Raw genomic sequence first — 15621 nt, 5'->3', positions numbered from 1 at the left:
TTTTCTGTCCTGTGGATCTAGGTCATTGCTCCCTCCAAACAAATATAACATCAGCCCCCCTCCATACATTAATCCCTTGTTTGCTCATGTCGCATACAATAAAGTGCACCTCTTTTTCGTCTTTATTTTTCATGTATGTCCTTAGCGAGAAGCTGAGGTTTTTCTGCCTTTGCTATTTTAAGCGCCACAAGGCATTCTTTAGGGCTTTCATTGGATAATGTGCATCTTAGGGTGAGCACAGTGAGTGTGCTCAGACTGAGAGACCTCAAAGGGTTTGAATCTCCAGGCCACTTTTGATTATTTCCCAGCATCTCTAGAAGCAGGGGATGTAGGTCAGTGGGATTCATGAGTTCCTGTTCTCTGCTGTCTCCTGCCTCCTTTCTCCGCCAGGGAGAGATTTAATTGGGCCAAAAATACATCCCGTCTGCTGTGCTGTTCGTCCGCCGCGTCGCCGGTCCATCATCTCGCTGCCCTCTCTCCTCGGTGTCACGCTGAGAGGCGCTGGCCTGCTCTGCCGTCCCCACCTCCCTTCTCCACATTCACACTTTAAAAGAGGGGGTCTGAGCACCAGCCCCTCATTCTCCCTCCCTTTCCCACTGCCTCCCCATCTCCATGGTCCATCATGGCCACGTGTAGGTTGGTGTCACACCTGTTTTTCCTCTCTTCTCCCCTGTCTCCAGACAGCCTGATTTATTATCGCCTCAGAGCTCTCTGTGTATAATGCAACATATTTGCCACCAACACAGATAAATACACACAAGCACATTCACACACACACACACACACACACACACACACACCCACACACGTGTATGTCCAAGTGTGTGTGTATGTGTATGCATACATAAATTTAGTATTATTTATTTCATTACATATATTTGAATACAATTTAACATACAATGCATATTATACACAGGGTGGTTATTGTGTTCCTCTTTGGTAATGGCAAGCTGCTGTATACACAGCAATTAATGGTGCTGTGGATCCTTCACTCAGCAAAAAAGGTCAAACATATCTTTCTGCATTTCTTAATGCATGAGTATCATACTGTTGTCTTCATATGATTTGTGTGTTGTATCTGCTACTGTCCACCAGGGGGAGTTGAAAAGCCCCTGCTTGACTGCTGCCTCTCTGCTCTGCCTCGTTAATAATACAGGGCTGAGAAAATATGTCCAGGGGCTGATTGTGGGGTGCACACCATGAAAACAAAAAATGAACTCCTTAATTTAGTCATTTCTTTTTTTAACTTGCTGATAATGTGAGACCACTGCAAAAATACAAACATAAACCCCTACTATCAAACTTCAGCACTGAATACAAGCTGTCACTTCTCCAGTGCTGTTGCGCAAATCCTATTTTAGCCATACTGAAAAATACAAAATAAAGAATTCCCTTAACTCCCAAACGTATGCACTCCCTCGAGGGCTATGCCATCTCTCTATCTTTCAAACTCCCTCTCCATTCTCCTTTTCCTTCCATCTCTCTGTGAACACCACAGAAAACAACTTGATGTTTTACACATTTACATCAAAACACATGAGCTTAGAGGGAAACAACTGTGCGTTGAGTAATGCTCGCACGCCTCTGTTGTAGTAATTGAAATAAATCTCCCACTAAGTATTTACATGAAAAGGGAATTTACATAAGCACTACATAATCAGCTCCATTCGTCAAATATTCAAATGCTTTCTTCTCATACATTTCCTCAACACAGTGCTGTTTCTCCTGTTTCAACAGAGATGATCTGAACACATCAAGCATTCCCCCGACCACAAATCCAAAGGATGCCACATCTGCTCCATTTAAGCAGCAGTAGATCTCGGTGATAAATTCAGCATTCCTCTGTGCTGAGCTGTATTTGCATATACAGTGGTTATGTATTTTTCATTTTTATCAAGACATGCTGGCTCTAAAAGTGTCAAAGTTACAAATGAACATGGGTAGAAATTTACAAGTCAGGCCAATTAGACACAAAGTTATCCAAGGATAAACACCATTCTAATAAGCCACTGTGGTCTGAAGATTATGTTTAAAAATGCAAGGGGTATTAAGTGCATTTTATAGCTATGCTGTATTTTGTCTTGTGCAGATGCAACTATTGCTGCTGGTGAAATTAATGATTATTATGGCAATACACATTAATCATGGCATCATAGTGATCAATGTTTGGCTGTTATGTAATTACTGCGGCAGTACTGCTAAACATTAAAGCAGTTTTGACTCAGATTCTGCTGATGGAGACCATGTAAATCTTAGGGTAGGCTTGGAAAGAAAGGGCTTCATTGAAAGGACAGACATACCTCTTCTGAATGTGTCTTTTTGATGAAGGCATTACATACATTGTATGTTACTTTTTCTTGTACATGAAGGTCACTGACCATAAATTACAAGGGAGACATTCAGTTCCCTATTCATTTTGCTGATGGGTTCTGATCGTTCCTTTAAAAATTCATAGGGAGTTACAGTCATCCTTTGTTTATGTGTTACAGTGCTAAGGGCATCTGTTAATATTACTTTAGTAATAGTTCAATTTCCATGCAAAGTATGATAGACTCCAATATATATGTTGTTTTCTTTGCTAGGGATATTTAACACTCAGAAATACTGCTCAAAGGTGTATGACATTTGATACATTTCTTTAGTAGAAATTAGCTTTCCCAATCAGAAAGGCCTGTATACCCTGCATGTACAAACATATCAAAATGACAATCTTTGGTCCTTGTGTAAATCAACACACTACTAGTAAGTGCACAACAGCAACACCCAGTGGCGATTTTTGTCACTGCTGAATACCTGGAGGAAAAAAAAATGTTTGCCAGAAATAGACCATCTTGTCCATGGAAGATGAATCTATTCTATTCTCAGATAATCTTTTGGCATCAGGCAAGAAATCGCATTGTCTTTAAACACTAGCAGCAGCTTCTTTTGTCTCATTCACAAGAGAAACCATTTATCTTGGATACTAGCGAGGCACTAGCACAGGCCATGCTTCATAGAAAATAAAGGACGTGTGTAGTTAAACGGCAAGATCAGAGTTGGCTTCACATCAGTTGCATCTGTTTCTCTATCAAGTTGCAGCAGTATCATATTAAGATTAGAGTATCATGCTGTGCAGAATTCTGTACATTCAATAATATATAAATTGTCAGTCACCAGTCACCATGTGACCTTGGCTGATCCACACTCTGAGATCAATCACTTCATATAGTAGTCTGTGCTGCAAGATACCATAACACTAGTGACTGGAGAATGATGGCAAACTCACATGGGCATTACTAGAACAGTGTTATGCCCCAAGTAAATGTTTTTCAATGGAAACTCCACAGTTCATGGAGTGAAGCATCTGCTGTTGTGAAGCATCTAGTTTTGTGAAGCTTGGAATTGCTTTGGCATGGGCATAATATCAATTTTTCACCCTTCCATTGTGCTACAAGCATTACAAGGAAAAAAAAGTATCTGCTAAAAGGGGCTAGGGGAGGATGGATATTTGTAGAGGAAAGGATTGACTAATTACACCCATCCTGGAGCAGAGAAGCTACATGAGATCAGTCACAAAATAAAATACAGGGGAAATGGGTGAAAGATATTTACATGGTGAAGAGAGTAGGACATCTTGTCAGGTTGTTTTTCTCTGATTTTTTTTCAAATGGTTCTTATTAGGTAGCTGGATTGCAATATACTATCTAGTTTTAGCTGTGGGTGTAGCAAGTAAGCAAGTTAAAAAGATTAATACAAACATATTTTGGAGCGCATTGAGAGTGCTTGTTAACTACCTGCCATCAATTACCTCTTTACTAGCTAGCTGGCTGACTAGCTATCAAAGTCCATAAAATAGCTGATTAGCTAGTTAGCTAACCACTCTTTTGTTCTTTACAAGTTAACACACCTCATTTTTAACTGTGTTTGATTTAATGTAAAACACCCAGTATTGCATCACCTCTCTCCTTGACTTCAGTTTTAAAGGCCAGCTTTCGGTTTCATGGATCTTACAATGAGTGCAACTACAGTACGCAATCAATCACTGACTTGCATGTTATACCTACCTGTATGAATAGTTACTGATTTTAAATATATATATATATATATATATGTTTCCACATGTTGGGGTTCACGGGCCTGATTCTCCAAATAAATAAATAAATAAATAAATGTGGACCTGCAAAGTAATTGCCTCAAAATTCATAAACAAGCACTCAGCACACTACCTGGGTGCAGCTAAAATATCATTTTAAATATCCAAGTCATGAACAATAAACTCTTAACAATAATAATAAAAAAAACTTTCACTACAATAATTTCATTAATAAAAATCAATGCAAATGAAATCACACAGTAGCAATCTTTGAAAAGGCTGTGCTACCCAATTAGAACCTCCTTAATAAATTGCACCTTACATAAAAAATAAACCTCACATTTTAAAAGCACACATTGACGCTCAGGGCTTATGATTTCCATTGTGTGTGAATTCATATGACTGCGTGACAAAATTTACCACCACGCGTAATCGTAATGCACGAAGGAGCAAGTACAGCTGTCAGCCATTATCCGGATAGTCAGCTAATAAGCTAGTCGTTTTAGTACAATTATGGCCACTGCAAGCTATCCTAATTAGTTCGTAGGTAATCTTGCTTGTGATATTTGTACATGTACATGCTCTTTTATTAGCTAAGCTCAGACACCTAAACAAGCCGGACAGGCCACTTAATTTATGTAGCCACTTAATTAGCTGTGTGGCTTTAATTAGCGAGGCTTCCTAACTAATCGTGCTGTTTACAATCCGAGCCATCTAGCTGTTACGTGTACCTTGCAAGCTAGGTCATAGATAACGTTAGGTTTATACGTTCCCTACGTTACATGTACCCAGCAAACTAGGTCATAGCTAATGTTGGCTATATACTTTCTTGTTGGTTAACTTGCTTCTTCATGTATTGATCACAAAAACTAATTCGGATACAGAGTGTTTTATAAGTTAGCTGTACAACACTGTATGACCGAAAAGGTACCACGAAGTCCAACCAGTAAGGCACATGAACCCGGATGTTGTATCGCGTTTGACAGCTCTGTGTACCGGAAGAAGACGTGGCAGTTGCCACAGCTTTTCCTGTTTGACTGTGTTGTCGAATGAGCTGTAGCCAGCTAGTCAGTGTCTTGTAACGTCTCCGAAACCCAGATAGCTGCCTCCTGATCGCTTTTCTATGCGGGGGGAAAGTAGTCCCTCAGCTAAGCAGGAGAAGGTAGCGCGCTCGCTAAACAGGGGCGATGTACGCTGGCAGGATATTGATGTTGTTGTGTGGGGTACTCGAGCTCTGTGGCAGCATAGCAGCGGCTAGGGGGGCCCCCGCTTCCTTTACTGATGAGATCCCCTTCAAGATCAATTGGCCAGGAGCCGAGTTTACACTGGTACGTGTGTGTTTGGATGTGTACATGTGCGTGTTTGCGGTTGCATGCATTGTGTGTCTGTTTTCTCCTCTTAGCTGATATGTGCAGCTAGCTTATCTGTACTTGTGTCATCGGCAGTGATATTGTCCCTAGCTGTGTTTTCATCTTGATATCTCTCATATGAAAGAAAGATTATCTTTGACTGTTCATTCAGGCGTACAGCTGTATTACTGCTTAACACCTTTCCCTAAACTCCGTAGCCCACAGGAGCCCTATACAAAGAAGATGACTTTGTCATTATGACAACTACAGACAAGGAGAAGTACAAGTGTCTGTTGCCATCGCTGTCAAGTGGAGATGAAGTGAGTTTTGTTTGTTTATTTGTTTTTCCGCCATTTATGGGGGGTGAAGAAGATACAGTTTGCACAAGGAATTTAATTCCTCTTGTCCTAGCTGATTTCAGTTTGAGACTATGAAGACCAGAGACAATATTAAAGGAACTGACACATTTGTGGTTGCACCTGCAACTGCAACCATCCAATTAATGGTTCCAGTTCTAAACCTTAGTTGTGTTTCTGCATGCCCCAGTCCAGCACACACACACTCACCATGGCATTGTTCCATCTATACCTCTCTGCTTCTGCCGTCACCCCATTTCTTAGGATGAAGAGAAGGAGTACACAGGACCGAGCCCAGCCACCCTGTTGGAGCCCTTATTCAAACAGAGCAGCTGCTCCTATCGGGTGAGGCCCTGTCTCAAGTCATTCAGTCACCCTGAGCTCAAATAGCATCACAGGTGTTCTCTTAGTCTCTTCCTTTTATGGTAGGACCTCTACCCATGATTCATCACTGTTATGTTGGGCAGCGAGAGAGGCTGTAAAAATGACTTTTAGATTCTGTGACCTGGCTCTGGGGTTTACATCCACAGCCCTCTGGTTTCAGGGTAGGAACACCAACTCCCAGGGCACTGACTTCTTATTTGTTTTCTTGTGTTTCAGATTGAGTCGTACTGGACATACGAGGTGTGCCACGGGAAACATGTGAGGCAGTACCATGAGGAGAAGGAGACTGGTCAGGTGAGGATGGGGCAGGGGTGGCCCACTGAGAACAAACTTCACTGAAGGGGGTGTTTGATGCAGACTATCCCATCATGAATGAAACTAATTAATGGAGTGGGAGACTGCAGGATATGTTGGCATTGCAGAGATGTTTGAAAGAAGAAAAAAGGGTATGTTTGTTAACAGGAGGCTGTGTGTTCCATCTGGCCTTATGTCCACTTTTACGAGATTCTAGTTGGTGAGAAGAGGTTTCAGTGCTACCTGTGGATGTTAGCTAATGGAACTCTGACTGTGTCCCTCTATGAATATCTATAAGGGACCAGCAAATCAGAATAAGTTTAGGGTCATGAGACAGAATTTTCAATGTTCAGTATATGGAGCTGAATATCTGCTCGGTACATTGTCTGTTGTTGCAGAAAATCAATGTGCAGGAGTATTACCTGGGAACCATGGTGAAGAAGAATGAGTCGCCCCTGCCAGGTGAAAACAGCTGACCTGATGCTGCATGTTGTGACTCTGACATCAGTATGGTGCCAGACAGTGCTAGAAAACCTGTGGGTCTTTTTCAGATCTTTTTAGATCCAACTTTTCTGTTTTTTTGAATTATATTGGCGCATGTTATGTTTGTGTTAGGTGTATTGTCCTCTAGAACTATAAACATCTTCTAGTCGTTAGTATTCATTAACATCATGGAAGTTGGTGAGATCTGTCAGTGCTGAAGGATGATCCTGTTCAACAGCCCCAATTTTTGTCATGCAGGAGCTGACCTGGAAAAAACAGAAGAGGCAGACACAGAGAAAACAGAGAGTGAGAAGGAGGTTGGTGAAGTGATGCCTGGATTAGTGTAATGCACAGCAAAAGAGGGATAGTCTCCTGTATTTGTCTTTAAGACATCTCTCTCGCCCTGGCTCCCTTCCCCTCTGCCCACATGTCCAGGTGCCCACGAAAAATGTGGAGGGCCAGCTGACGCCATACTACCCTGTGGAGATGGGGAACGGAACCCCCTGCGTGCTAAAGCAGAATCAGCCGCGATCCACGTCTGTCCTGTACATCTGCCACCCAGAGGCCAAGCATGAGATCCTGTCCATCGCTGAGGTCACCACCTGCGAGTATGAAGTGGTGGTGCTGACCCCACTGCTCTGTGGCCATCCCAAGTACAGGTACCAGCTCTTTACAGGTCTTATACGCCTCTGAAGTACATGTACCTGCTCTTTACAGGTGTGATAACACTCTCAAATACAGGTACCAGTGTTTTACAGGTGTGCTAGACATTGTAAGTACCAGTTTGAAAAATCCTCAAGTATTCTTTTCTCTGCAGGTTCAAGTCATCCCCAGTCAATGACATATTTTGCCAGGCCCTGTCTGGCTCACCCCTTCGACCACAGCGCCTCTCCCAGCTGGACAAGGAGCAGGAGGACCTCCTCAAACCACCCTTCAGTGCTGTTCCAGAAAAAGAGGTGAGAGAAGAAAGACAGAAAAGAGAGGAAGCACAGGGCTGAGAGATTGGAATGACAGGAATAAATTTAGGCAGCCGCCCCATGCGCAGCAGTAAAATAAATGTTGACCATGAAAATTCTGCTGTGACAGTCCTTGTTTTTTGGTTACTCCTGACCTTCAACCTCTGTCTTCTGACCCCTGACCTTAGGAGGAGGCATCCCCAGCAAGAGAGGAGCTCTTCTCTTCTACCCACAAGCCCATGGCGGTGGGTGGACAGGCTCAGATCGCTGTGGGAACCACTCACATCTCCCGCCTGACAGACGAGCAGCTGATCAAGGAGTTCCTCAGTGGCTCATACTGTCTGCACGGAGTAAGGCCAACTAATTGATTCACTTATCATACACTCGTCCATGCCTGATTTTACTGTCTGTGCCTTGCTTTGGACCTTTTTAGGACTACATTTCAGTCTTGATTTATTGAGTGATCAATATGTGCATTAAATGACTCTTGTTTCATTGTCTTACTTGACAACTGAAAGTGTAAATGCTATGCATCCTGATTGGGACACTCATCACATTTTGTCCTGTTCCAGGGAGTTGGGTGGTGGAAGTATGAGTTTTGTTATGGAAAACACGTCCATCAATATCATGAGGTATGGGTTTGCTCCACTACACCAGTTCACTTATTTAATATAAGGGTAGTTGTTTTGTATTCTTGTCTTACCAATAGGATTTGTAAAATATATGCAGTGCTATGACAATATAAGTTGTTATTTTATACATATATTAAATACATGCAGAAGAGCCTTCATTTTGTCTTGATAGCTGTTTCTGATTAGCAAGCTTGGCATTCTCTCTGCACTTGACAACATCAGTTAATCTAGCACTGGCAGTGAGGATTATTTAAAGGTAATGGGTCCATATCAAAATGGTTGTGGGGTCTATTCCCCAAGCAGAGCGTTGCTGTTGTATTCTTCAGATAGGTAGGTCATTATGGATGGGATTCTAGAGTATAAATGGATGATATGTTAAATGCACACAACCATGCACACAAGCCACGCATGCTAAATTAACCCGAGTGTGTCTACATGTGTTGGTTGTCCCAGGACAAGGAGCAGGGAAAGAATATTGTGGTGGTTGGCAGCTGGAATCCAGAGGAACATCTGGAATGGGCCCAGAAGAATGTGGCGCGGTCCTACCAGCTGAGGGATGACGGAGCTCAGAAAGTCAAGTATGCTGCCCGTGCACCGATCTCTTTTGTTCTTCCTCCCTGTCTCTCTTTTCCTCCATCTGTCCATCCCTCCATCTCTCAGTTTGATCCAGTTGGCACCATAAGTGTAATGTGCCTTCCAAGACAAGCTGAAATAGACACTGCATGGCATTACAGTTTAATTAAGTGGTATTTTGCCATGGTATGTGTACAATTAACTCATGAGACACAATAAGATGAATTCTAACCCTGTTGTCATGTTCTGGGAATGATATTTATCAGAACATGCTTATTAAACGTTTTAATAACACCTCTTTTAACACCATTTTAATAACACCTGTTTATGTTTATCCTCAGGGTGGTGTCCCACTTTTATGGTCATGGGGATGTGTGCGACCTGACAGGAAAGCCCAGACAGGTCATCGTGAAGCTGAAGTGAGTCACCAGCTGCAATAGGGCTGCGTAAATCACTAATAATCACTTAGCTAATATGTGTATCAATGTCACTATTGTTATTATTGTTATTATTATTATTATTATTAACATCATCATCATAACTTCTTGTGATGTCATTTCATTGATATGTGTCATCATTACTATTTTTGTTTTAATCACTGGTTACTGCTTATTCAAACCCCTTTTTCTGCTCAATTTCCTCAGGTGCAAGGAGTCCGAGTCCCCTCACGCTGTAACTGTTTACATGCTGGAACCACAGACCTGCCAGTACATTCTTGGGGTGAGGGAGACACAGATATATTCATGCAGACATTCAATCAGTAACAGTCTCACGCAGACACACACTTTTCCCAGACCTCTCCTTAATTACTGCCTCTTTGGATTGATGTGTGCATGTGTCTGGGTGTGTGTTTTCAGGTGGAGTCGCCAGTTATATGCAAGATCCTGGACACCGCAGATGAGCATGGTCTACTGTCTATCCCCAGCTAACTGGAAAGGGGGAAGAGGAGCAGGAAGGAGTCAAGGACAAGGAGATGCCTGGACAAAGAGGAGTTGGAGTAGAGTAAAGGAAAGGAGAGGGGGGGAAGAGAGGGAACCAGGACCCATATCTCAAGTCTAATCCTCGACAGGAAATCTCTTTCCTGCTCCGCCCCTCCTGTGTGTGTAAATACTGTGTAAATATTTCTGTCAGACTGAAATAGCACGGAACCCACTTTTAAATCCCACAGTAAGAGAGCAGGGCAGTGAAACTGATCTTTTGATTTGCCCGAGAAAACTGCAAGAACTGGAAGAAAATATGAGTTCCGGCACTTAAGAAGATCAAAGTTTGTTTTCTTCCATCTGTCACATCTCTGAACTGAAGTCCTTCTGACAGAGGAGACTGTCATCAAGCAAAACTGATCCTGGTCATCGACAACTTGGGTCATTTTTGTACTTTTAATTTTCTGTGTTTGATTTTGCTCCTGTGAGCTGGGTACACTCTTATCCAGCCACTTGCACTTGCCAGCATTTTTTCCTTGCTTTTAGAAGATGCGGATGTGGAATGATCGTTTTATTAGGAAATTAAAGTTGCCATGAATAAATAATGAAAAGACTTAATGTTTGATTATGTGATGTCCCTACGCTGTAGGATATGATATGACTACTGACCATAACAGTGGAACCTCCACAGTTCTTCAGTTCAAAGACAGTCTGGTCTTTGTGTAGAGGCTTGCCTGACCTGCTATGTTGTAGCAGCAGTTGTGGGTATTTTTCAGATCGCTGCCATTGTGCGGTTCCCTATCTGAACATATACAACTGTATAAGTTGTGTAGTGAGTTGCTTTCCTAAGTTTTCCATCAATTGATCAGAGGCGTTGGACTGATGCAGTCCCACACAATTCCAACAGAGGGTGCTGCTCACCACCAAACAGTCTCCACTGATTTTCTGCTGTTTTTCATTTCAATCTAAGGTCATGATTAGCTGCACACATTTTTTAAAAAACTGCTTATTTTCATTTAAGGCAACAAACCATACATAAAATATGAAAAAATGCTAGATGTGTGTGAATGTTACGTGTGCATGGATGACTCTCTTCCCTCCGTAAACTGACATTAATTTAAAGGAAAGTTTTGAATTGTATTTATGGTAAATAACTCAGGTCTTCCACTTTTGCTCTTACATAGACTGAACAGAACAATGGCCTGCTATTGTATGTTCAGAGATAGGTCAGATGTCTGACATTGCAAATCAAACTGAGGATATTTTTGTATATCATTAGACTTGTTTTATGACATTCGTCACTAAATTGCAACATGAAGAGTGTTTATTATTATTATTTTAATGTTGACAATCTCCCTTACTGAAAAATGGCAGACTTGAGGTGAGATCTATGCATACAGCTTTTGTGGCATTCAGCGGCAACCCAACTTCTTAGTATGCAAATGATATTTTCAGCTGGTCAGTTTGGAATGTTTGCCATATTCTTCACAGAACTGTATGGAAAATAAAAACATATATCATGAGACAATTAAAAAATGTTTTTTCCTTACTGATGGCTCACTGGGACTCATGGAGCTATTGGTCCAGACTAGCTCGGGAGAATCAGTGTTGCGGTGACAATTTTTTATGGGTTCTTTGCTGTTTGTCTCACTTGTTTTTGAAGGTAAAACATTTTGTTTGGTGAAAAAGACCAAAAGTATAGCAAAAATGCTCTTAATACATTTAATATGTCAATAGAAAATGTGTGACTTTCACAAATACAATATATTTAGGATGAAAAAGACAATAGAGAATCTCAATATTACAATATGAAAAATGTAATAATGTAAAAATAGAATTCTGCCAATTTTGTAATGTAACAATTCAACTGAATGACATTTTGAGATATTTAAGCATTTCTTTTTGTTTGTTTTCCTTTTTTGGGGAGAATTTGATCAAGGTCTCAGGGAATCCCCCGATCTTTACTCCCTTATACACAACAAGCACAAAACTCTCATTTGAACAAATTCACATCATTTTAAAAAACTTTCTCTTTCTGATCTTTCCTGTCAATGAAGTTGTGCAAAACAAAAAGCAAACACTGGCTTGACTCAGCCCACAGAAAATTCAACCCAACCCAAAACCCCATCTTTTTCCCTCCACTCCCCCCCCCCCCCCAAAAAAGAGAGTTGGAGCTGTCAGACAGATGGCATGGGGATCTGGTGGGTAGCAGCACTCTCAAAGTCCTCTAGCACCTCCTGGTGGGTGTGGTAGTGCATGGCCACGTAGGACTTGGCGAAGCCGAAGGTTGAGTTGGTCGGCAGCAGACTGTTGGGTGAGCTGGGCCCCTCCGAGGGGCTGCTGTTGTAGATGCTGTAGTAGGGCTCGATGCGGGTGTTGATGGGCGTGGAGCTGCTCGGGGGGCGCGGCCGGCGGTTGGCTGTGGGCGGCGGGCTCAGAATGCTGTCGCGGGAGTGGCTGGGGCCACATGCCTGGTCCACCAGCCTCCTCTGGGGCTTGGGCGACAGCACGCAGGCCGAGTTGGTTTCATGGTGCGAGGACTTGTTCCGGTTGACCTCCAGACTGCCCTTGCCCACGACACGCAGGCGGGTCTTGCGCTTGCAGCAGGGGGAGCCCAGAGCCGCGCACTGCAGGCACCAGAGCATGCGCCGCCGCAGGCCCGCGCTGTTCCGCGAGTACACGAAGGGGTTGATGCCGGACTTGAGGAAGATGAGGGTGAAGCCGCACAGCTCGAACTGGTAGAGGAGGAAGCCGCTGTCCCGGGACAGGACGTCCTGGGCCAGGGAGACGGCCATGGGCAGGCAGCAGAGCAGCACCGAGAACACGATCACCACGCACGTCACCACCGCCTTGGAGTCCTTGGCTGTGGCCAGGTTGACCGAGGAGATGAGCTGACAGCAGGGGGCGCCCTGGCCGCCCGCGGCTCCGGCGGCCTGACTGCTCCTCTTCGTGTAGGTGTGCGTCTGTACGTGCTGCAGCTTGTTGTAGGTCTGGTTGCGGTAGAGGGCGGGGACAGGCATGGCACACTGCACCCCTTCGAAGCCTGTGGCGATGAGCGGGGGCGGGCGCGTCGCGTCCACGGTGATGACGGGGCACCTCCTCACCTGGGCGTTCTTCCGGAGTGCCTGGGCAATCATCACGTAGGACACGGACACCACGGCGACGCAGAAGGCGAAGTCGGCCAGGTACAGGTAGAGGACCGCCTTGCTCTCGCCCCCGATCGCGCCTGCGTGGGGCAGGCAGGGCCTGGACCTCCAGGGGTAGGTGCGCAGGGTGAGCAGCGCGGCCAGGGTGAAGCTGGTGGTCCACAGGAGCGCGGTGAGCGCCAGGGTGCAGGGGAAGGAGGCCGTGCGGTCGGGCTGCCGGCCCAGGACCATGCGGAGCCGGTGCAGGGCGATCACCGCCACCGTCTTCAGGGACATGAGGATGAAGCCCGAGCTGGTCAGGTGGAAGGTGAAGCAGAAGGCCTTGGAGACGCCCATGCCCCCGACCCCACCCCCGGCATCCAGGAAGAGCACCATGGTGAACATGGGAGTGGTCACGCAGCAGATGAACAGGTCGCAGAAGGACAGGTTGAGGACCATGAAGTCAAAGTTGGTGCGGAACTTGCGGAAGGCCGGGTCGAAGAAGGAGAGAAAAACAACCAGGTTGCCATAGGAGCCCAGGCAGAAGATGAGGATGAGGAGGAGCGAGCAGGAGGCCAGGGTGGCCGTGTGGACCAGGGCCCAGCTCGTGGGCGGCTGAGAGCCCAGGGTTCCATTGTAGGGTTCCTGCCGCACCACATTCAGCAGCTCCGCAGGTGATGTTGATGTTGTGTTCATCATACACAAGGGGTCCCAGCGCAGGTTACCACGTCAGTGGAGGTCCCATGTTGCCCTTAGCTTTGGATCAGCCCCACTCACACAGATATGTGATATTTCTTTTCTAACAAGCCATTGGTGGGTTGAAAATAAGACTTCTAGAATAAAAGGGAACACAAACAAAAAAAGGATACATTTCACTTCCCTATAGCCAAGAAAATGTAGTTAGCAATTTTGATAAGATATTAATCCTAATAAATCCTAATAAGGCTGCAGGTTTATAATATGTATTACTATATAGACACCTGTTTGCACTGCCCTTTGGCTCCCAGATGAGGTTTTCATTTGTAAACATTGCTAGGGATACCTATTTCGTTCTTTCACTCGATTCCAGATTCCTGTCTGCATAACATTAAATCAAGTAAATCAAGTAAATCAAGAGTTCACCGAAAACTAATGTAGTCACCCCCCCCCCCCCCCCCCCCCCCCAAAAAAAAAAAAAAAATGTTATGGGTAAACAGGCCACCACAGCTGACTCAGAATTGCTCTCACACTTGTATGCATCCAAATTTTACCTAATTAACTGTCTTATTACATAAAATTGGTGATCCCGGAGAACAGTAGGAAATTCTATTTACATCAGGGAATTCTCAATTCGTGCTCTTCGTTCTGGCATACAACGGTGGCCCGGAGGCCCGCAAAGCCACTGGGCAACGCCACTGGGCTAACTCGAGCCTGGACGAATGACTGAACTAAACTGAGCCGACTGAACGAATCGCTCGGTTCGGTCGCCCAGATGCACAGTGTAAACACTTTGTTTGAAGCGCTGATTTAAAGGGGGTTTGTTTTTCATGCAGCTGGCCACAAGAGTGGACACACTAAACGTTTTATGCAAGAGATAAAAGGTAAATCTATCGGAACAAAAACGATGGAGAATTATTCATTTGGTACATTTTGTTATGGCTGAAGGTCTTGCGGTCTCTCCTTCTCTTCTTCGTACATGCTTACAAATAGACTAAGGAAAACGGAGTATAATGCTGTGAATGCAGCCGTATGAAAATGCTCAATTATCATTACGTAAATACTACCAGTATAATCTCAGAATACGATACCTAATATCAATACCGACGAAGTATGAAAATGCGTGGGAAAAATAACAATCGCGAGCATATTTCCAAGTCCTATTGTGTAATAATAATAAGAGAAAATAACTATAAACGTTATTATAATCAGCAGAATCAAAATATACTTGCAGTCAGCATCCCGGAGCGCTTTAGATTGTTCGTATGACAACGATGGGGACCTCTTTCATATTCCAGCGTTTAATCGGTTTTCCATTTTTTTTTTTAATTCCCTCTTCTGTTGCTGCGGTGCGCGGTCGCCGATGCGGAGTAGCGAGTGAAGTCACAGCCGACGTCTGCGCGCCGCGTCCACCTCATTCGAAAAACTGGATCCTCAGGCTCGATCCCGGGATCTGACCACCGCCGGAGCGGAGCGCGTCAGCGCGTGCTTGTGAAAAAGGGATGGAGAGAGGGAGAAGCCTGAGGTGGGGGGTTGGTGGACGCAGGCCTGTGTTATGGGTCATTCCGAGTTGTAGTGAAAATGGACGATAATCAACAGGAATGAACTGTTGATAATGTATTTTAATAAGTATGCGTGTTAGTAGTCTATACACCCATCTTAAAACAAAGTGATCAGACCTCATTTGCAGCAAATGAATACCCTGCTACCTTTTTTTCCACTGTATCAATTCAGAAGGACTCCCTTTCTCTCTCTGTGGTATAAGGGGTGTTTGAGATACT

General features: G+C 44.1%; 2 protein-coding genes across 2 annotated transcripts; one reads left to right on the top strand and one right to left on the bottom strand.

Moving 5' to 3' along the window:
- The first annotated feature begins 5099 nt into the window (after nucleotides 1–5099).
- On the top strand, nucleotides 5100–11020 carry erlec1 (endoplasmic reticulum lectin 1). Its single transcript, XM_036546807.1, has 14 exons — nucleotides 5100–5400; nucleotides 5640–5741; nucleotides 6042–6122; nucleotides 6378–6455; nucleotides 6854–6917; nucleotides 7197–7255; nucleotides 7374–7597; nucleotides 7756–7894; nucleotides 8083–8244; nucleotides 8467–8526; nucleotides 8980–9104; nucleotides 9441–9518; nucleotides 9744–9819; nucleotides 9957–11020. The coding sequence occupies exons 1-14, from the start codon at nucleotides 5260–5262 to the stop codon at nucleotides 10026–10028; spliced, it is 1461 nt and encodes a 486-aa protein (XP_036402700.1). The 5' UTR covers nucleotides 5100–5259; the 3' UTR covers nucleotides 10029–11020.
- Nucleotides 11021–12196: 1176 nt separating this feature from the next.
- On the bottom strand, nucleotides 12197–15264 carry gpr75 (G protein-coupled receptor 75). The gene is made up of 2 exons (XM_036547033.1): nucleotides 15069–15264; nucleotides 12197–13977 (listed from the first exon to the last, which is right to left on the bottom strand). Exon 2 carries the CDS (start codon nucleotides 13841–13843, stop codon nucleotides 12197–12199), a length of 1647 nt encoding a protein of 548 aa, XP_036402926.1. The 5' UTR covers nucleotides 13844–13977; nucleotides 15069–15264.
- Between the last annotated feature and the right edge of the window lie 357 nt (nucleotides 15265–15621).

Source organism: Megalops cyprinoides, chromosome 15 (genome assembly GCF_013368585.1).
Source record: "Megalops cyprinoides isolate fMegCyp1 chromosome 15, fMegCyp1.pri, whole genome shotgun sequence".
NCBI lineage: Eukaryota > Metazoa > Chordata > Actinopteri > Elopiformes > Megalopidae > Megalops > Megalops cyprinoides.
Note: the sequence above shows the minus strand (reverse complement) of the source record. Positions and strands in the feature narration are given on the sequence as shown.

Bases quoted from the DNA above. Each gene is read 5' to 3' on its own strand.
- gpr75 (XM_036547033.1), bottom strand. From the start codon at position 13,843: ATGATGAACACAACATCAACATCACCTGCGGAGCTGCTGAATGTGGTG.
- erlec1 (XM_036546807.1), top strand. From the start codon at position 5,260: ATGTACGCTGGCAGGATATTGATGTTGTTGTGTGGGGTACTCGAGCTC. The intron at 6,456-6,853 runs GTGAGGATGGGG...CTGTTGTTGCAG, and splicing joins AGGAGAAGGAGACTGGTCAG to AAAATCAATGTGCAGGAGTA. The intron at 7,895-8,082 runs GTGAGAGAAGAA...CCCTGACCTTAG, and splicing joins GTGCTGTTCCAGAAAAAGAG to GAGGAGGCATCCCCAGCAAG.